Consider the following 20,657-nt stretch of genomic DNA (forward strand, 5'->3'; position numbering starts at 1 on the left):
ACGTTTTGTAACATCAACCCATTACAACAACGGGAAGTAAATTGTAACTAAATTTTTTAAAGAGTCTTAACAGTTTAATTTTATCTTTTACTTAATGCGTTTCTCGACATACACCACACACACACACACACATTATATCTTGCAACAGAGATGTAATGATTTGAAGGAGGAAAGACTACGGTATAGCTATTGCTTTATTTTGATAAGAAGTATTAAAGTAGATGGACCAAAAATATATTTTATCATTATATGTACGTACGAATAGAAAATAATACTGGTTGGATTGTTATATATGATAAATCTTAACATATTTCAAAGATTTTTACGCTGCATTCATTCAAATATCAGATAAGATGTTTTCACATAATCTTAATTGTTTGAAAGGTTTTTAAAGTAAGAGTGTTAGATTCCTAGAAAATTTTTGATAAATAAACATTTTGATCGTGGAAAGAATATTATAAAGTTCTTTAAAAAAAATGACAGAGTTTTTAAGATTAAGATGTCTCTGACACTTTATATAAAAGTCAATATTCATGAAGAATGGTAACCATAGAATTATATATTGTTGGATCGTTAGACGTGTGGTTGCTATACAGCAGCCACACAGTGTCTGAATGATTTTACAAGTAAGAAGAGATCAGAACGCGTTGCGATCTCAAAAAAAATAGCAGTGATTATGAATGGACAAGAAGACAACATGATTATGATAATTCGAATGGAGAAGCTTTTGGCGGGCATTTCGAGCAAAATACGCGAGTCGGTAATTATTATCAAATGTTAAGTTGTAATCTACATGAAAACAAGTCAACCTTTTTGCCTTTAAAAATATTAACTCTTTAAATGTTTTTAGTTTAACACAAATGTTGAATTATTTAATTATATTTTGAAACATCTTTTTTACATTATATATTTATTATTTTATCTTTCGATGTTAAACTTCATTCGAGTTTAGTTGTATGCCATTTTAAAAAATTACGCGCCTAAGTCTTCATGCAAAATCTGTAGAAAGTTGAGTATTTTCTTTAATGATTAATTTAGACTGGAGAAGATGGTACTCAAAATTCGTCTCTGGTTAAAAAAATCATAGATAGCATCGAGCTTTTCAGGAAGTCTGTTGTAGCTGAAATGAAAAAGACTCCCGATGCAACACGCATGAATACCATCAAAATGCGAGATTGTCATACGAAAATAGCGGAAACTTTGTTGGAGCTTGAAAGTAAATTTAGTTACGTAATACGTTATTTTTCATAGAATTATATGTAAACTTATCATGTATCACGTTGTGACTGTAAACCATAAATTATTTATCGGTAGCATTGCAAAATATTTCCGAGGAACAAAACTCGAATTCTGAAATGTTCCTAAAAGATATCACAACCTGCGTAAACAATGAGGAAAAATTGATGGAAAGTATCAAAGAAATGTCGGAAGCAAATATATCAAAAGAAATGTACGTTGAAAAAGGAGAATTAGTAGGAAGTATCATTGTGGTTGTATGACTTCAAAGCCGAGACTCGATATAATTTTGCAAGTTCTGTACTTTGTAGAGAGAATTCAACGTCAAAGATGGTGAATGTAAAAGAGCAAGAGGAAGCACGGCAGAAATTATTGCAATCAGAAATAGATTTAGCCGAATGGCGACTACACAACGTCGTAGAATTCAACGCCGCGACTGAAAAGATACTTTTTGACAAATGGTATAATTATGATATAATTTCCAACAATAATGCAATTTAATGTTACTCAAATGTAGATATTACATTCAAATGTAGATTTTGCTAATTTTCACACTTTAAAGTTCTGAAGTCGAACAGGAATACACAGATCTTCTCTCAAAATACGATCGTGATATCGGTGCATGCCATTCTTTGCTGGAAAAATTGTCCAGAGAGAACGAACTTGTTAAGGCAGAAAAGAAAGATATGGAGGTATTTTGCAGTATTTTTATTTCAAATACATTTCACATGTGCGATTTCATCGAACTGATGTTACTTTATCGCCAGGAGAAATTGGCCGTGCAACGGGAGTTGTACAATCGATTAAAAAAGGAGCGAGAAATTACCCTGATGAAAGCTTTCACCAAAAAACTGGAATTCTTCAGACGAAATCGAGCTGCTAAAGTTATTCAAAGGGCATGGAGAGCTTACTTTGAGCGTATTTCTCTGAAGAAACGAAGAAAAACTAGAAAGAAATAATCAGTTTATACGATCGACCGTCACTTTTATATGATGTGAGCGAAGAAATATGTGTGTCAATTTAAGTCTGCCCTAATAAGGAATAAAGATAGTGTAAAATACTTTTTTTTTTTGGATACTTTGAAATATATACAATACCTATTATCATCGTGATACCGAAAATTGGATCGAGGAATAAAACAAGGTGTTTATATGTTTACGTTCATACTTTTTATTCGCTAAGTTGACAAAGCATGGCGACACCCCTTATAATCCAGTGTTCCGGCGGTTTTATCGTAGGCAACCATATGGCTATGACAAAGTTGGTGGAGTGACCAGTAGTGGATAATACCCCGCGACGTTCGCTGGTTTTATAAAGCGGGCAGACGTACAAACGCCTTTCTTTGATGTCCTCCACCTTCGACGGTATAAACTGCAGCTGAAAACCGTCGCATCACAAAGAGATGAGTTTTATGAGCTATGGTAATTAAATAGGAGTCAAAATGTCGTCCGAAGTACATCTCATCAATAAGGTTGATACTGATAGTAGAAAAATATAATTTTATTTCATCTCGGTGTTTTTAAATATGAGATAAATCTGTAGTTATTCATGTCGATGCCATCGCTAATTAATCGAAGGAAAAATATTTCGTTGTGTATACAACTTTTTTGAAGAGTGAGCCTACTTACGAAGGGCACGTTGTCATAAAGCACTTTGGGAAAGCTCTCTTCCACGTTCATACTCTTTATATCGAATCTCGCGCCGTCCAAAAATAGGCCGTAAATGTAAACCCCATCCTTCGGAGGGGACTCGAAGACACTCTCTTTCAAAATTATAAAATCAAACGTGAGAAGATCTATAGGGATCTGGTATTTTCGTGCATAATTTTGTCGTATTCCGGTAAGAAATGCTTGCGTGAAGTAAAATCCCGGTAACCAGAACGTGACGGGTGGTCCTTCGTCGTACCATTTCTGCATGATGATAAAACATAATGTCACAAATCTTACGAGTGGAGAACAATAAAGTGCTATTTATATCGCTCGCTTGTAGATACAATTACCTGTAGAAACATTAAACGTTGTAGAAAATCACTGATGTAACTGCCCAAAGGTTTCAGGGAGGGGTAAGAATTTTGTTTCCACGAAGCAGGTATTCTGCTCGTTAAGATCGCCTCGTAAATGTCTTCAAGCTCGAAGGACATTACGATCACACCTAGCAGAAGTATTGTGATGTTTAGGATGAGTCTACTTTGAATTTTTTTCATATTCTTAAATGCCTATTAAAACACGTGCACACACATGTACCTTTGATAGCTTTTCGTATATTAACAAGGCTATCTCTCATACAGCGCAATAATTTGTTAAATCTGTCCATCTCTTGCACTAGCACAGTGTTCATACTTTCACTGTACAACGTAGGGTATCTCTCAAGTACCGTGACGAGATCGAAATCATCCGGTAACTTCTCCAATATTTCTGTGGCGATGTTGTAAACCATATCATCGTCGGAAGTTTGCCTCATGCCGGATTTTACGGCTTCCTACAAGGGATAGAAAGTACTAAGAAAATGTTCGTTTAAATCAACATTGTCCGTTTAGAGTATCAACAGATATTCAGATTGTATTTCGGGGTCGATTTCTAGTCTAGCTCACCTTGATCTTCCAAAGATCCTAAGAGCGCGAGCGATAGAAAAGAATAATTTTAACAAAGACATAAAATGCATAGGTACATAAAAATTAGCGATTAGTAGTAATCAATGTGAATAAAGATTTTGTTGTTTCTTGTTTTCTATTATAGTTACATACCGTTCGATCCTGGATATCGTTCAATGGAATCAAGACAAGAAAAGAACAATATGAATGTGACAAGTTGATATTATTATCACATCGTTTCGTAGAGAATTCAGGTGAGGTGAGTTACCTGAGTGAGCAGAAGCGAAGAGAATAACAATTCTGTCTCTCGTTGATCTTTTAGAATATCAGCGTTCTCATTCATGCCAAATACACTCGGCCCGGTTATTATCGGAAGGTTTCTCGTGTACGAGAGATACGCTTCGTATTCTCTGGCGATCGGGCAGTAATACATAGTGGACGATTGATCGAAGTAGTATAACTTATCCTCCAACAGTTCTCTAGAAACATTGACGCACATGAGTAACCGGTGACTGTCGACTGGCAGATTGAAAACTGCACGATCCGTTAACATATATACTCACCGGCAGTAGAACTTTGCTAGGATGGTGTTCAACGTCCTGCGATCCCACTCATCCGTGACTCTCCCCCCGTAATTGCACTCGCCCGTGAGGTACTGCAAAGCCTCGAACTGCACGTCTTCGTACTGGTCTAAGAACATCTTCAATTGCAGCACGCTGATCCTCAGATCGGTCTCGTTGTATTCGTACGGGATGTTCCAGCCGATTGGACCGAACTTGCGTCTTTCCTGCACGATCGCGTGGAAGAAGCACAGCGAGTAAATGAGCTTCTTGAAATTATCGCTCTGAGCGCAGCCTTCGAAGAACTCCGGGTTGCTGATCGGATCACTCGTGTAGGACCTCAAAATGTTAGCCCGGAGTCCCTTGGGCGGCTCGTTCGTCATCTTGATGCCGTTCTGAAGAACCGATATCGGGAAGTGATCCGCCGGATAGCTGGTTAGCCAGAGTCGGAAATCCGAGTGGATGGTATCGGGTATCAGGCCTTCGCAGATCTTCTCCAGAGTCGGCATCCAGCTCTTAGCCAAGTGACAGTTTTGCAGCACCACCCAGTTGCCGAGCAACACGCCGTTCTTGATCAACCCTTCCGCTATCGGTCCTTGACCTGCGTGGGGTATCACGTGGCCAGTTTACGCGCGAGGACTCGCATTCATCGTGTGCGACACTTACCTTGGCCGAGGGATAAGTAAAAGAGACGTTTAGCACCGTAACCCTGCTCGTCGGCGAACGCCATCAAGGTTTGTGCCGGATCGGTGCCGGGAGTCAGAATGAATATCAACGGGATACAACAGTTGGAGTCCGCGTACGAGGATGACAAATCAAAGGGTGGCGCCTCCACGAATTCCGCGCCCAGTTGTTCTAAAATATTCGAGTGACTCGAATCAGCGAGGTCCGTTCGATTCTGTCGACTGATCTTTGCCTCTACTGACTGGTGTGCCAGTCCCTTCTATTTGTTACCTTCCACGAGTTTCTGCATCGCGGGTATGATTTTATCGGGTCGAATACATCGCAATATTAACATCCGTTCGAATAATTGTAATTTGTCGTACGGCGCCGGGAAAAACTCCTCCTGCGGCTCCTTCGAGTCGAATAGTTTCCGCCATTCGTCGACATTCTGCGAGAACGACTCTCTGATGCCCTGTAAAATTAATGGACGTTCATAGACGACTGATGGATCCTCCATGAATATTATTTATACCGGCGTGTGATCATGCGCGAAGATTTACCTCGAATCCTGTGACGTCGTGCAGCCTGCACAGTTCGTTCCATTGCTTGACGGGCAGCCACTCTGTGGGATTGACATACGGATTTTCCAGGCCCATCCCACCGGTTAACAGGAACAACCATTGGCTCACGAATTCAGGCGTCTCGCTCGTCTCACGCAGATTTACAACGAGAAGCAACGCGAATAGCAATTTATCCTTCTCGAACAGCGATCGGCAGATATTGCCGTAAAGTGAGTATGTGAAGTATTCCGTCAGGTCCTTCAAACGTTGCTCAACAGTCTCGGCTGGCTCCGTATTTGTGATGGCTATATTGTAGAGGTTCACAAACCAGACCAACGAGTACTGATACATTGGATCTATATTGGCTAACGACGCTGCAACGAAAATAAATCGTTTACGTCAACGTAATATTGATCTGTGCTTAATAAATCCTTAATATTTTTATAGATTGCTGTAAAGATCCGCGTTACCTATCGTGAAGAAGAGTATGGTCGAATAGACGGCAATGGGTTTATATTGCAATCTCGCGACGTCGATCGACTTTTCGGTGATTTCCGTGGCCGCCTGCTTCGCTTGAATATCATCGCTCAAGTTCTTGGATGATGTCAAGATATCGATAGCCTCCTCGTCCTCCAGGATATTACTTTCCGAAGAAAGCACTTCCAAAATTTTGTCCTCTGTCTCTTTTAACATCCTGCGGTACAAAGTTAATGTAAAACATATACGCAAGCCAGTGATTGTTAATCGGCGGAATGGCTCTAGAAAATCCAGTATGTCAATTCCAGTGAAATATGGTTGCGAGCGCGTCGCAAGCAATATGAATGTAGAAATGATACGTATGAAGCTATCATACAGCTGTCGTGCTAGTGAGCAGTGATTGAAGCTCATACCTCTTATTCGCCGCACTCTGCACGATTAGAGCATTCTTCTCCGATTCCAGGTCGGGTCTTTCTCTCGCGACCACGATGCCAAGTAGCTGATCTTCCAGACCACTCGGTGTTATCATAAAATTCAGCAGAGTCACTCTCACGGCTATCTCCGGCAGGTAATGAGGATTCCTCAGCTTCGTTGTGATGTACAGCCTGTCAGTGTGATCATCATAGTAACATACTCGATACGGGGGCTGACTTGAAATTTCGCACTGTAATTGGAGAGCCATTTGAAGAAAACTTACCTGAAATTAGTATTATATTCCACTATGGCGTCGCCCAGTTTTATACACATTGCACCGGCGTGCTTAAATGTCTGCTTGAGGAGTATCGGCTCAAGAACGGCATCTAATTCCTCCTCCACGTTTTCGAGTAATATCGGTTGTCCGAACTGTATAGCATTCTCCAAGATTCTCACGTAATCTTGTTGAGTCAGTCGAATAATGCTCAAGCTGTTGTCCTTCTCCATATTTTTTACCCATATATTGGCTTGATTCTGCGGATCTATCATCAGTGGCCACCTCCTGGCATTCCTAGAAAGGCAAAATCGTTAACACGATTCTGACTTGGGAGTTTTCGTTCGTTAACTTACGCGACGATGATGCCATTGTCGATGGAAAACGCATCGGCGGGCAGGCCAGCGATGTTCCAGGATCGAATTAGAACCGGCTCGCCAAGTATCTCGCGCAGTTGAAAATCTTGAGTGCAGATCACTTGCAACTTCGTGCATAACTCTACCCACTCTTTTATCTGTTGCACGCGAAATGGCATCGTAAACGGACCCAAGTAAGCCACTATGCCAGAAGCGATTATTACATCGCCGGTTAGTCGATAATATCTGTACGAAAAGGACAAAACTTCATTATTTGATAATGAAGTTCTACGATAGTGAAGGATGTATGCCGTGAATAGATTTTACTTTTCACCCAATTCTTTGGCGGTTTGAGACCAACGTGCGTACTCTCCGCCCAACCCTCCGATGAGATCCTCGGCCCGCTTCAGTTTCATCTCGCAGTCTGTCACTTGATCCGACATCGCTTGGAAATCCGCTTTTCTTTGATTTAGGAGCTCTTGAAGGTCCAGCAATTTTCTCTGATCACATAAACATCAATAATTGCACTTTAATTTGGAATTGATATCAGCTTATCTATCTTTCTTATTTCATCGTATTGAAAGAATTTTTCACACTTTTATCGATGAAAATTACATACGTTTTACGTACTGCAAAGTTGGAAATAATAATGCATACCTCCACGCGGCGCAATTGTTCTCTCTTCAACTCTAACTTCTCCATAGCCGTTTGATAGGCTTGCTCGGCTTCCGCCAACGCTCGCTTTTTAGGAGCGACGATTTTTGCGATTTCGTCATACTCGGACATCGCAATGACCCAGCGGCATAGTCCCTCGCAAGCCATCGAGACTTTCTTCATCTTCTCCGGGTCAAAGTCTGGATTGGTCAAGTAATCCTTCCGTATCTTGGCTATTACATCTTCCGGTATGTTGTCCTTATCAAAATGAAGTAGCGAGTCTAAGAATTTGATATCGCTGAGAACTTTCAGAGCGACCTTCCAGTAATCTTCGACATGTACACCTTCCTTCTGCACTCTTTCCGGTTTTACTTGCTACAGCAATAATTGAAAGTCAACTTTCATAAGATTTTGCTAGGTTTTCTTTCGCGCATTATAACACAACACACACAATTGGAATAGTAATGCACCTTGAGAACGCAAACGCTCTCTACTACGAGCCTCACGGCATACGGTGGATATTTCATCGCTTTAACCACCGCGATGTCCGATAATGTTAACGTGTCCAACGCCGCTTGAGCGCGATTTAAAATGGGCATGGCCTCAGCCAGATTAGCGTCGCATTCGACTTTTATCGCAGATGCTTCATCCGCTACTTCCTGCAAAATAAAGATAAATTATTATATTAATACGGACCAAATTTTCTTTCAAAGAGATCGAGAAAGGAAGATCTAGAAGATCCTCAGATCAAAGAGATCTAGAGGAGAAGAGGAGCGGTTTTGATAAATTTCGTGTGTATAATAAATAAAGTCAGTTTGTGTGCAATTGTACGTATGTTGGAATTGCGCAATCTCACTTGCGCCGCGGTTTCATCGATTTTGATCATTTTCTCGAATTCCGCCATCTCCTGACTCTCTTTTTCGACATTGGCGAGCATCTTCTGAACGTCTTGCGTAGTCGCGACCAATTTCGGTTGTAATTGTTTCAACGTTTCCTGCATCTCTGTCACTTGATGCTGCGTGCTATCTAATTGTCCCAATCCGCCTTCGTATCGGCCTTTGGCACGCGACACATCACTGGAGACAACACATCGCGTTAAGATAGAAGGATTCAAGGTCAATCGTGTCGTGTTTACCTGCGTTTTTTCTCGAGCAAGGTCTGGAAGGTGTTGATCATCTCAAGATAAGAAGTAGGCGTCACGTAATTGTGTCGATTCAGGCGAATTAAAAATTCCTCGCTCATTTTCTGGGTGGACACGTGGAAGAACTGGCACATGGCGATGCAGGCGCTTCTCTCATTGTCAGTGAGTTCGATCGCGGACAAAAATTTCGTCGCGACAGCTAGCAAGGCGTCTTCTGGCCACGGCTTGGACACAACAATCGATACTGTTATTATCGCATTCAATCTTCGACCGGTAATATCGCATTCTTTAGAAGACTGGTGGAGTTTTTCACACCTGAAGCCAATCTATGGTGCAACAGTTGACCAAAGCCGGGAATTTCCTGATGCGATTTCTGAAGGCATCGCCTATGGGTGACACGGTGACAACAATGTGCAGCTGATCACGAATTAACTGCACGAACAGATTGAAAAGTGCCGCTTGGCTACCGTCCGTCTGCAACGATCGTTCTCGTTGTCGGTCGATCTGCTTCATTTTCTCGCATATTTCGGTCTTCTCTTCGTTTGTGAATATATTGGGCACCTGAAAGTAACGAACGAATGAAAACGAGCAGGGGAAAGGAAGCGGAAACCCGTTTACGTGGGTAAGTGGAAAAATCAAGAGAGAAAATGAGATAAAGAAAATAATATAATTGAGTTCACTCACTTCGCCTGTATTCAGCATATTGCTGATGTCTTCCAAGAAACTCTCCTCCTTAATCTGCGTGTCGCTGAAGAGAAAAGTCGAGTGTAACTCGCTGGCGGTGGCTTTTCTCATAATGCCTTTGATGTCCTCGTGCCACTCGTGGACGCCGTATTGTTGAGTAATTTCGATTTGGTGCACATCGTAGTCGCAAATGTGCGACGCTAGTCTTGTCAAGGATTGCCTGCCGGATCCACCGACTCCAACGAGGAGAGCGTGACTTCGCGGCTGCTTGATGATACGAGCGATCTTCGACAAGTGCTCGATTGCGAACCTTCGGATCATCTTGCTTTTAATACGAGACGTGGTACAGTTACGGATTACATGATTCACGAAATAAAGTAAATTTTTACCGGAACAACACCAAGTTCATGGGCTTTTTCGTCATCGAATTGTACTCGTTGAGATACGTTTCCATGATCTCTCGCAATTGTTCGAGGTCAATGACCTCTTGATACAGGCGGGCGTCTAACTTTGCATCGGCGAAGTCGCAATATATTAAATTTCGCAGTTTGTCCATAGTGATCTGCGGGAGTTTCTTAAGGTCACGTGAGTACAGGTGTAACCTCTTACATCAACCTATCCGTGAGGAAGAGCTTACCGTCTTTGCGTCCTTGGGCAGCAGGTCCTCGAAGAGTTCCTCGATCGAAATTTCCATGCGTTTCTTCAGCGTGCTAGCTATTTGACCCACTAGCCACTTTATATCCATCTCGTCGATTAAACGGTCTCCGAATACGCGAAGTATCTCATGAACCCATAATCTCTTCATATTTGAGAGAGCAGGCATCACCTCCGGGACTGATAAAAGCACTCCCTGCGCGACAATCGATCCCGCTAATTAACGAAGAAGTTTCCCGACAGTGGATAATGCGAAACATAATAAAACGGAGTGATACAAAGGACGCACCTGGATTACTCTGGAGAAATCTCGGAGATTGAACTTGTAGTGACTCTTCGCAGGCGTTGGCAGCAGATTGCACAGGCTCTCCTTGTAAATGTCCAACGTTGCGAGGACAAGCTGGTCGATGCACGGGTCAAAATCTTTACTGAATCCCCTGCAAGCGGCGATACATGAATATAAAGAAGCACACTTGCGAATCCCTACCAAGCGCCATACAACCTCGAACCGAACTTGAAATATTTCGAATATTTCTGCCGGGGACAGAGTTAAAAATTTAAGAACCTTGTGTCAAGATGCCACAGAACGATTCTGCTGAATATCGTGACCATAACATCGTCCTCGAACTCCGATATCGCCAGGGCGAAAAAGTGCCGTTTGAATCGTGAGGTGACGTCCTTGCCACCCGCGATCGGCGGAACCATTGCGCACATTAATTGAATCTCGATTAGCTTTATTATCGTTGCTTCTTTTCTATCGTACCTGCAAGCGAGCGACTCAAAGTAAGATGTAAGATACTTACTGGTATAATTGTCCTAACAGTTTCGATATTTCGTCTATAGAATTATACACACGCTGCAAAATTCCGGAAACTTATTTTCAACATCAATACCCATACATCACAAAAGTTACAGCAACATTGTCGCAACGTTGCAATAATGTTGTTGCAACTTTGCGCTGTATGGGTATTAACGACGTGGAGCAATTTGCCGGGATACTTTACCACTGCCAATGATCCAACCACTGTCGTAATAATTCGATCGGCGGTTGCGCTCCGTACGTTTCTTTCATCGGCATCGAGACGTCGTCGACGAAGATGATCCAACGTTTACCAATGGGCGGCCCAAACACACCTTTGCGTCTACGATCTAACTTGCTCATGATGATGTCTTGGGTCTGATTTGCGGTGGTCTGCGCGGAGAAATTGATCAGCAACGGCTTGTTCACCGCGGCGTTATTCTTCTTCAGCAGAAAGTCGATTATGTACACGGATTTTCCAGTGCCGGTCGGGCCCACGAAGAGCACCGGCTTCTCGTGTTGGACCAGCATCTGGAAGAGCGTCGTGTACCGTATTGTTTCCACGGTCGGCACGATTATTTGATTCACAGGAATGTCGCGCGGTATCGGCGGTGCGTTCATCAGTTCGTCGGACCATAATTTCCATTTTCCTTTACCCTGAGAAGAGATAATACGAACACTCAATGCGATGTTATACGATATACATATTTTATTTGCAGGTAATACTAATTACTTTGCAGGTAGGTGTTGTAAGTAAAACCACAAGCAGGTGACTAGGCGTTACCTAGATATTAAGGTTAGACGAATGAATGTTTTGCCAAACGTACGCTTTTACTTACCTCCTTAAAAAATCTATAATCGAACACCAAATGATGCTTCGGCATGACAAAGATGTATGGCTTTAGGGGCGGTGGTACGAGTTCTTTCATCTGAAACTCGTTCATCAGAGCGATCGGAAACTCCTTTTCCAAGAGACCGCGGAACATGATGCTAAATTGTTCTCTGTACGTGGCTTCCAGAGTGCCTCCCATCCCCCAGATGCACGAGAAAAAGAACGAGCCCTGCGTACGTATGTCTGAATTAATTAATTCACTTTAACACTTCGTCGAGAATTCAGCTCGTCAAATCCCGACCTCTATTTGTGCCCGAAGATCAAGCTCGCTTATTTTTTTTGCAGTTTCTTCGTCATAATAATCGTCCATGAAGCAATCCATTAGATACGTGACAGATCGTAGGAGGTTCGAGTCGGGCATCGGGCACAGCTCCTGCGGAGAAATACGAACCGGAATCTATAATGGTAGTCGATTTTTAGTATGACGGATCACTTACCTTTACGTTACACCGACGCAACAAATGAAAAAGTGGCGTACAAAATCGGAGGAACAGCGACTCGTACAGGAAAGTTCGCAGCCATTCGTCCACGACCTCTGGCAGTGTCGCTATCCAAGATTCCAACATGGGCTCCCATCCCAGTGACGTAGGCTCCATATAAATCATCCCTGCTTCCGACAAATCGTTCAGATCTCCAGACCCAAAGGCTTCGCGAAATAAATCCCGGGTTTATTCGTCATCGTGGAAAATTCAATTTACCGCAACGTGACACTGTGGCCGGCGAGGCAGCTTCCAGGTCCAGTGACTCAAAGATCAAGTTGGTCGTCGGTGCCAGCTGGATAATCTCGCCGCTCATCAGGCAGAGCTTCTTGTTGTCGTCGAGGACAGTATTCATGCTCTCTATCCATATCGCGTCGATCGGACCGTCGAAGATCAGCCACTTCCGGTTCTCGTTTGTCGAAGTGGCGAAGGCTCGATAGCTAACCGCCAGGATACCGTCTTGCCATTCGTGAGACGATGGATCAAAGTGTCCGTATAACTGTCCCAGCGTTATCGCCTTCGGGTTGATGATCGTCATCTCCACCTTGTGCTCGTTCATCAAGTTCTATGCGAGATCGATTTCTTACTATCTGTTTGCTACGCACATCCATCTTCATTCCTACGCGTGCGTTCCACATTCGTCTACCTTTAGTCCCCTTAGACCCACCCTTCCGACAGGAAATTCTCAGGAGAACTCACGTTTTCTTCGCAAATCTCCAATACATCGGCCAGCATCTTGTAGGCTGTGGTTTTGCCGCCGAAGGGATACCCAATAATCATGAATCCATGCCTGACCAACATCATCTCGTAAATTTGCTGAATCTTCTCGAGGAACACGGGAACGCACTGAATGTTCGCAGCGGCGCAGGCTTGATACGCACTCGCGTTCAAATGCTTGTAGTCAGGCTCTGGCAGCACTACGTTCGGAAAAAGATCCGAGATGATGCCCTGAAACGAAACGCAAAACGTTCTTTCAAGCGAAACTTTCCATCACTCGTGCGAATGAGCGAACACTTACGCGAAACAAAAGCAGATCTTCGCTGAGGAATTTGGGCAGATTCACGTCGGTGATGCTGCGCAAGATCAAGATATCCTCGTTCTCTTCAGGGTATCTCAGCTTCAGATTTCCCGCCGCTATCAGGACGGATTTTACCGCTCGCATGCCGTAGTCGTAATGATTCTGGCTGGACAGTTGCTCCGAGCACAACTTGTAAGCCATGACTATCTTCACCGATAACGGTCTCGCGTTGTAAAATCCATACGAGTACAGTGTGTTCTCCGCTATTAAGGCATAATCCGGCACCTGCGGAATGATGCAAACGAGACAGTAATGTGGAAAGATATGCGCGTGTACAGAGAAGAAGTACGCAGCGTATTCTTGAGGACTCTCACCATCATAGCTACTGGACGAAACAGAGCTTTCAGATTATCTGGCAGTTCCGATCTGCCAGCGTATCCCGGATTCATCGTGATAAATACCGCACATGTGCGATCCAGACTCAGTTCTGTGTCCTCGAATATCAGGACTTTCTGCTCCGCGTTTATGGCCCGCTGAATGGTCAAGATTTGCTGCGCTACGACCGACAAGACCTCCAGGTCGATGCGATTGAATTCGTCGAAGCAAGACCATGCACCTGTGCTCGCTAAACCCTGAAATATATCCACGCGTTATCCACGCGTTATCCACGCGTAAATAATTGAAATAATATAATTCTTTTCGATAATAAACCGTTACCTTGAAAAACTTGCCCAAAGCTATGTAATCCAGTCCTTCCGAGCAGTTGAACACGACGCACTGCTTGGCGACCGCTTTTGCCAGATCCTTGGTAGTTTCCGTCTTACCTGTCCCGGCGGGTCCTTCCGGCGCACCACCCAGGTGTAAACTAAGGGCACCGAACAGAGTGCGATAGCAGCGATCGGTGAGCGGCGTAATCACTAGTCGCGACGTGTTACCCAAGTACTCGTACGCGTAGCCTAGCGTAGAGTTTATCATCATCGTTAGTAGATCGTTGTCCTGCAATAAAGGAAAAGGAAGTTCCTCGATGCCTGCGGAGAGATCGGTCTCTCGTGACGAGAGTAAAATACGCTACCATCTTTTGAACGATTCACTCACCATCCAGTAATATCTCAGTTGACAAAGCCACTTGAAGTCCGACGCTCGAGTCACGTCTTGTTTGGATATTTCCGTCAACACGTCGCGGCTGTGAACGTCCAGCGTTACTAAAGCTTCTATTAATAGAAAGAAAAAGATTGAAATGATTTCTAGATCGCTACAATTGATCAATGATCGGATAGATGTGATTGAATGAATCTTCGGTTGTTCGCTCGATGGAATGCCTACCTAGAGTCGTTCGGTTCTGCTTCGACAATTTGCTGCGAACAAGCTTGACGATCTCGTTGAGCTCGTGCGTGCACGTTTCTACGTAGGCCTTTAAACTTTCAATACCTTCCGAGAACTTGTCGGTAATGTGTGCCGTCCAGTACATTTTGCTGATGCAGAGGATCGCCTGACCCGGCCAATCCAAAGCCCATTGACTCCTGGCTTTAGTCGGGAAAGCGTCCTTGGCGTGTATTACCTGAATAATGGCCGATATCGATGTCAAGGTTTATCCCTCTGTCCCAGTTGCATTGCAGGAAGAGAGACTGTATGTCCTGACCTGAGCCTTCACGCTTCTCTTCATGTCGTTCTCAAGCTCGAGGAGCCACTTTTCCACTTGCCCTCGCGCTGCAGTCGTGTCGATCACGTCCTCAAGAATAATCTCCTCCCCTTCGGACGATATCATAGCTATAGCCTCCATCTCGTCCGTGAAGATTAATTTCGCGATACCCTCGAAGCACTTTTTCAGATGCGGCTGCACCCTAGAAAAATCAAAGAGAATTAATATTTAAAATATTTAATATTCAAACATTTTAATTTTAATAAATTTCAAATTTAGATTTAAATTTTAATAAATTTTAAATTTTACATTTTAATAAATTAACATTTCGCGCTGCGAAATATCTGATAGCGCGATCAGCTTATGATATGTGCACACGCGTGCGTGTATGTGTGTGTATAAATCCAAGGTACCGCGTCGGGTCCTTTGTCTCGGACAATATTTCCAAGAGCTCGTCGTTGGAGAGGAAAAAGAAACGCGGAAAGTAGAGCCTCTTCTTCTCCAAGTATGTGGCGAGCCCCTTCTGCACCAGCTCCAACAAGTTGGTGCATTTCTTCAGACGTTCCAGCATCTTTTCAATATCGACGACAAACATGACCGCCGGGTTAACCGCGACGACCGCCATAATCTCTCGCCAGATCTGTTTCACGTGCACATTTTAGATTTTGCTCGCTACAATCAGCGGTACAATTTAGCTTGCATTCGTAATGATAACGAGCCTTGTCTACGGCGCTGAATCGTCGACTCTCCTCCGGCATCTGTTGCTGGATGTCGGGTGATGAGAAAATCGGCTCGAGATACATCCACGTTCCCTGAACTTTCAGCCAGTAATCCATGATATCTTGCAGCAAGAGCAGCTTAGCTTCCCATTCCCTGATAGAACATAATTGACCTCACAAACATCTAAACGGCATCTAAAGAGCTGTCGAAGGCGTCGATCGATGTTTCCTCATATACGTATCGTACAGAAAAAAGAGATCACCGAAATTTGCTAAACTCACAGAGTCTCCTTCTCGAACGGCTTGATGTAGAGGGAATTCTTCATGGTCTGCGTTTTCATCAGATGATCGTCGAGCAACAGCTGTATCTCATCCACACTAGCGATGACATACGTGCCGGTGTCGCGATACGAATTGACGGTGAACTCTATGTCCGTCCAGTCGGAGTACATCTTGTACAACGACGTTTCCAAGTGGCCCTCTTTGCTAGCCGCCTCGGATATAGTTTCGAATTTTGCCACGTAATCGTCTAGACCGTAGTCGAGAATCTGCAGGTGTAAGTAAATCCAGTCAGAACCGTAACGTAGATTCGACGTCGATTTTACGTTGAAATAGTCGATAAATCGTCGTTAAGTCGATAAGTCGTTGAATCAACATATTAATTCAACCCTCATCGACGTCGTATCAACGTTGTGGTTCTGACTGAGAAATGTGATTATTACGGATCACAGATCCGATGACGGATTGCGACTAGCTTTGCTTTACCTTAGCCAACGTCATGTATTGATCGACTACTATGGGAAACCCGACAATCTCTGAGATTTGTTCCCAATGGCGACTCTTCAGATGAGGGTTGCCAAGAGTCAGTATCACTGGCATGTGTTCCTTGAACTCCTCGATATTCGTCCTCACGACTTCCGCCAGTTTCCTCACTATGGGCTCCTGGAAAGTTTTCTCCAGCTTGTACACGATGCGATACGCGTTACTGGTCTCGGTGTCGATCACTTCAGGGTCGTATGCGCCCACGACAGCTTCAGTCCACATCTCGTGGTTGCTCATGAACTCGCAGGCGGTGTCGTAAAGTTTTTTGTAGGGTAGCAATTTATCGGCCACCTGTAATCATAAGTACGAAATGAAAAGTTCCAAGAATTGAAAAAATAGGATTACCCGTCCTTCGTCCTTTTACCTTCTTCCTCAAAGGATACTGTGATAGCTCCCAGCCGAACAATTTCTCCTCTTCATTAAATTCGTCGATCGTGTCCATCGCGGCAATTAGCTTGTTATCGAGACTTGTGGCTTTCTTTTTATATCGTCGTATCTCCTCAATGTTGCCCCAATATTGCAACTCGTCGCAATGCTTCGCGTAAATCCCGAGATCCTGCTCAAATTTCTCGATTTTGACCCTGAGTAATGTCTGGTATTCTTCTGTTTTACTTGCGACCATCTTCCGATGCTCTTCAAAGATTTCAGGTAATTGAAAGGGCCTAAAACATCAGAGTCTCAAGATAAACACTAATTTAAGCATTAAGAAAAAAAACAAGTGAATATTCATTTGAATAATTCGCTTACATGTATAAAATTGTGTTTTGGCTAATACAATTCACTTGCATTTCACATTGGTTTTACCGTAAATCAGACATTATCACTCTAAAGTCCACTCACCAATGAAAAGCGTAGTTATTGTTTTTTATCTCGACCGGCGTCAAGTGTATATAATCCGATAAAAATAGTATATACTTCATCACCTCTCTCAGTTTACCCTCCAATTCGATAATTGTCTTGGTCTTAGATTTACGTATAAATTCTTGCAGTGTCACGAGCTCTGATACATTGGGCGGTGTACTTAAAGCCTGGTCCGCGATATTCTGATACTCATCTCCTATGCTGACGTTTACATGAAGTCGTTGTTAAATTTGCTCAGACGTATTAGAGAACGCATATAATAATAACGAGGATATGTGTGATCAAAATGTATGTACTATTTGGGCGAGGGGAAGACTTACGTTCGGACCATCTGCTGGTAATCCGCAATCATTTTCGAAATTAATTCGCCTTTGAGATGGTCAGCCGTAGCGGCAATGTGTTCTATAATATGCTGCCGACGAACCACGAAGAGGTCGGTGAAAAACGTTCGGTGAAATTCCAGCGGGACATTCTTGCTCAATTGGTCGTAATAATCGATGAGTTCGCAGTGTTTCTCAAACGGATTAGGCGGCTGGGCTTTCAAAAAGTTCATGACGTAATTAGCATCCTCGTTTTTTATCAAGCCCAGATACTTATCGAACTCGCGCAGTTGCAACTCCGCATCGGTTCTGTAGCGCTCGATTAAATTTGCTATAGTGTCCGTGTGCTGGTCGAGAAGCTCCGAAGAAATCGTCGGCTGAACAGTCGGGGACAAGTGGAAGCTTAATTATACCGCACCGCGTTCTGCCGTGCGATCGTCAGGTAACATTGGACGCGACTTGATAATTATACGGATTACATACTTTCAGCAATTCGGCCGAATGAACGTCGGACGGAACCCCAGGAACCAACTCCAGCTTTACCTCTGCGCGTGGTAACGTAGTCGTAGAATCGTAAAGAGAATTCAGCAGCATCGACAGCGTACCCACGAACGCTTGGAACGTTGGTTCAAATGTGACGGATATATTCTTCACCACGACATTGATGTTGAAGCCGCAGTTGGTACGCTGATTGAGAGGACAGTTGTTAGACGTTTAACAACCGAGAGGTATCGCAGAGACAGCGTCGTCGACACGCGTAATCGAGTCTCACATAGTGCGAAGGATCAACTTACACCCACGTCCACGAGATAATCGATGTAGTCCTCTATCGAACGCAGGCACAAATCCCGCAATTGATTCTCCATAACGTAGGCGAGGCAGTTGAAGAATCTCTTGTATCGGAAATCGGTCGTTGCTGGCAGATTTTTCTTCTTCGAGGCCTAGCGTGAGAGTGAAACATATGAGAACTTCGGCTCGGCACGCGGCGCAATTCTTATCGGGAATGCAAGGCGACTCTTACTGCTACTAAAATATCGCAAATCCTCGACAGCCACTGCTGGAGAACTTTGTCGTTCGTGCTCCTCAGCATCCTCGAAAATTTATAGTCGAAGCTCGGAAGATCGTACGATTTTCCGAACGACGCCAACTCCAGTTTGTCCACTTGCTTGATGTCTCTGTGGAGACCAAGGGATTGCTTACTTCAGTCTGCGGTTGTGTATTCCGGTATTGCCGGAATATCGATGTCCACAAACAAGCATATCGCGCATATTCATTCACTAACCCGTATTCGCGATACCAGTAATCTAAAATCTTGCGTATACACGGATGATACAAAATAATCGATCTTCTCTCCAGCGTCGACTTTATCCTGCGATATTTGTCGCTGTACTCCGGCGAGAACGGCTCGGCGATTACTCGAGAGTGCGTCGGCTGCAACACGCACGACATTGCGAAAAAGAATCGTGCATTTGAAGCGGTTGCAGGATTATCGAAAATCTCGTTGTGAGACGCGAGACAGCCTTCCATTCCGGGTGTTTAATAAAGGGGTGATGATAAATATTAAAGTTGGCATTAATATTAAATATTATTATGCACACGATACTAACCAGCGCGCAGGGTGCGTCCACCTCCCCGAAGGGTTCTTGAAGCGTGAAATCGACGATGGACTTTTTCATGCTCATAACATAGTCGCGTTTTATTTCCTGGATCAATTGAGCGAGGCACTTGTCGTGCCGCTTCTGCCATTCAGCGGGCACCGTAGCCCGTATCTTCTTTAACGTATCAGAATCTAAGGTGCCCGCGTGAGCATCACTGACGTCATGAAGAATATAGTGGTAGTATCTCAAGAGATTCTTATCCTCCTCCGTGAGCCACGCATCGATGATATCGTCTGAGACCGTCGGACCCTCCGCATCGTCGCTAGGTTTCTTCGTCTCATCCTTGCGTGGATCTGCGTCGCTTTCAATCCTTCTCAATCCTTTGATCCTCCTAATCAGATGTATTCGAAAATTTGCTCTCTGCTGACGCAGCGATGTATAATAATCGTCTCCTAGTGATGCGATCCCATCTCTTTTCTTCCGGTCCGTGATGCTCCTTTTAGTTTGGCGTTTATTTTTAGAAATGTAATTTATGTAAACAATATAAATGACATCAAGGCAAATATCAATGCAATCGAACATCATAGCACGAACAGTAAGAAACAATGTCTTTTAAATCACTGTTCGCTTACCTCGATGAAGCTTCGCTCTCTCGTGGAAAATCGGAAACTCCCGATTTATGCTCGACGCAACTTCTTAAAGTTTTCCGATGCTCACCGTTATCCTTTAAAAACTTGATGTTTGGACAGTATGTATCGGAGTTGGATTTTATCCAGTTGCAATACCGTTTTCTGCGAGATTTTCCAGGAGGTTGTTCATAGATATCGCTTCGCTTTATTCGTCTCACATGTGATTCGGATTTACTAATACTGTCAACTTCTTCATTATATTCGCCCCTTTCCTTGTTTTCTCCCATGCTGTTCTTCTTGCGTGCGTAATGCGACATTTCCATCATGCAATGAAGTTTTCACCTTACTAGCATTTTTGTTCTATAATATAACGCAATATTGAACATATTACACGCACACATACACACACACACACACACACATGCATATGTATGTTGAATAAAAATGATAAATTTTAACATTTAACCTTACGAAACCGCTAACTGCTAACTTATCTTTATCAGGTTTCGTCACAGCAAGACAGAAGATCACACATGACAATGATGCTTGCTTCATAAAAAAAGAGTTGATAATTATTACGTTTGTCTTCCGATAAGATTCGGTTCGTACTTTCCATCA

At 43.4% G+C, this 20,657-nt stretch overlaps 4 protein-coding genes across 4 annotated transcripts; 1 reads left to right on the top strand and 3 right to left on the bottom strand.

Moving 5' to 3' along the window:
• Positions 1–579: 579 nt before the first annotated feature.
• Positions 580–2,195, top strand: LOC105185389 (dynein regulatory complex protein 10). Its single transcript, XM_011144840.2, has 6 exons — positions 580–760; positions 1,039–1,216; positions 1,315–1,450; positions 1,548–1,697; positions 1,799–1,928; positions 2,004–2,195. The coding sequence occupies exons 1-6, from the start codon at positions 677–679 to the stop codon at positions 2,193–2,195; spliced, it is 870 nt and encodes a 289-aa protein (XP_011143142.1). The 5' UTR covers positions 580–676.
• Positions 2,015–15,726, bottom strand: LOC112588051 (dynein heavy chain 7, axonemal). Its single transcript, XM_025296767.1, has 40 exons — positions 15,504–15,726; positions 15,091–15,292; positions 14,775–15,009; positions 14,547–14,662; positions 14,169–14,447; positions 13,826–14,083; positions 13,452–13,736; positions 13,133–13,381; positions 12,653–12,998; positions 12,392–12,561; positions 12,196–12,327; positions 11,902–12,123; positions 11,268–11,719; positions 10,829–11,026; positions 10,553–10,700; positions 10,247–10,459; positions 9,999–10,171; positions 9,610–9,919; positions 9,241–9,486; positions 8,920–9,149; positions 8,641–8,860; positions 8,255–8,443; positions 7,788–8,159; positions 7,458–7,630; positions 7,131–7,376; positions 6,784–7,071; positions 6,500–6,691; positions 6,080–6,303; positions 5,610–5,983; positions 5,341–5,521; positions 5,053–5,241; positions 4,390–4,987; positions 4,095–4,305; positions 3,980–3,988; positions 3,827–3,844; positions 3,480–3,714; positions 3,236–3,387; positions 2,865–3,146; positions 2,404–2,613; positions 2,015–2,181 (listed from the first exon to the last, which is right to left on the bottom strand). Exons 1-39 carry the CDS (start codon positions 15,713–15,715, stop codon positions 2,407–2,409), a joined length of 9,036 nt encoding a protein of 3,011 aa, XP_025152552.1. The 5' UTR covers positions 15,716–15,726; the 3' UTR covers positions 2,015–2,181; positions 2,404–2,406.
• On the bottom strand, positions 15,723–18,523 carry LOC105185409 (dynein heavy chain 7, axonemal; the record flags this gene model as incomplete). The annotated part of the gene is made up of 7 exons (XM_025296805.1): positions 15,723–15,963; positions 16,092–16,357; positions 16,575–16,922; positions 16,996–17,293; positions 17,472–17,693; positions 17,813–18,189; positions 18,296–18,523. Coding segments are annotated over 7 exons (1,980 nt in total), but the record flags the coding sequence as incomplete, so codon positions are not given.
• Positions 18,524–18,597: 74 nt separating this feature from the next.
• LOC112588129 (dynein heavy chain 7, axonemal) lies at positions 18,598–19,992 on the bottom strand. The gene is made up of 4 exons (XM_025296806.1): positions 19,330–19,992; positions 19,095–19,243; positions 18,834–18,987; positions 18,598–18,753 (listed from the first exon to the last, which is right to left on the bottom strand). Exons 1-4 carry the CDS (start codon positions 19,990–19,992, stop codon positions 18,598–18,600), a joined length of 1,122 nt encoding a protein of 373 aa, XP_025152591.1.
• Between the last annotated feature and the right edge of the window lie 665 nt (positions 19,993–20,657).

Source organism: Harpegnathos saltator, unplaced genomic scaffold (genome assembly GCF_003227715.2).
Source record: "Harpegnathos saltator strain DR-91 unplaced genomic scaffold, Hsal_v8.6 scaffold16, whole genome shotgun sequence".
Lineage (NCBI taxonomy): Eukaryota > Metazoa > Arthropoda > Insecta > Hymenoptera > Formicidae > Harpegnathos > Harpegnathos saltator.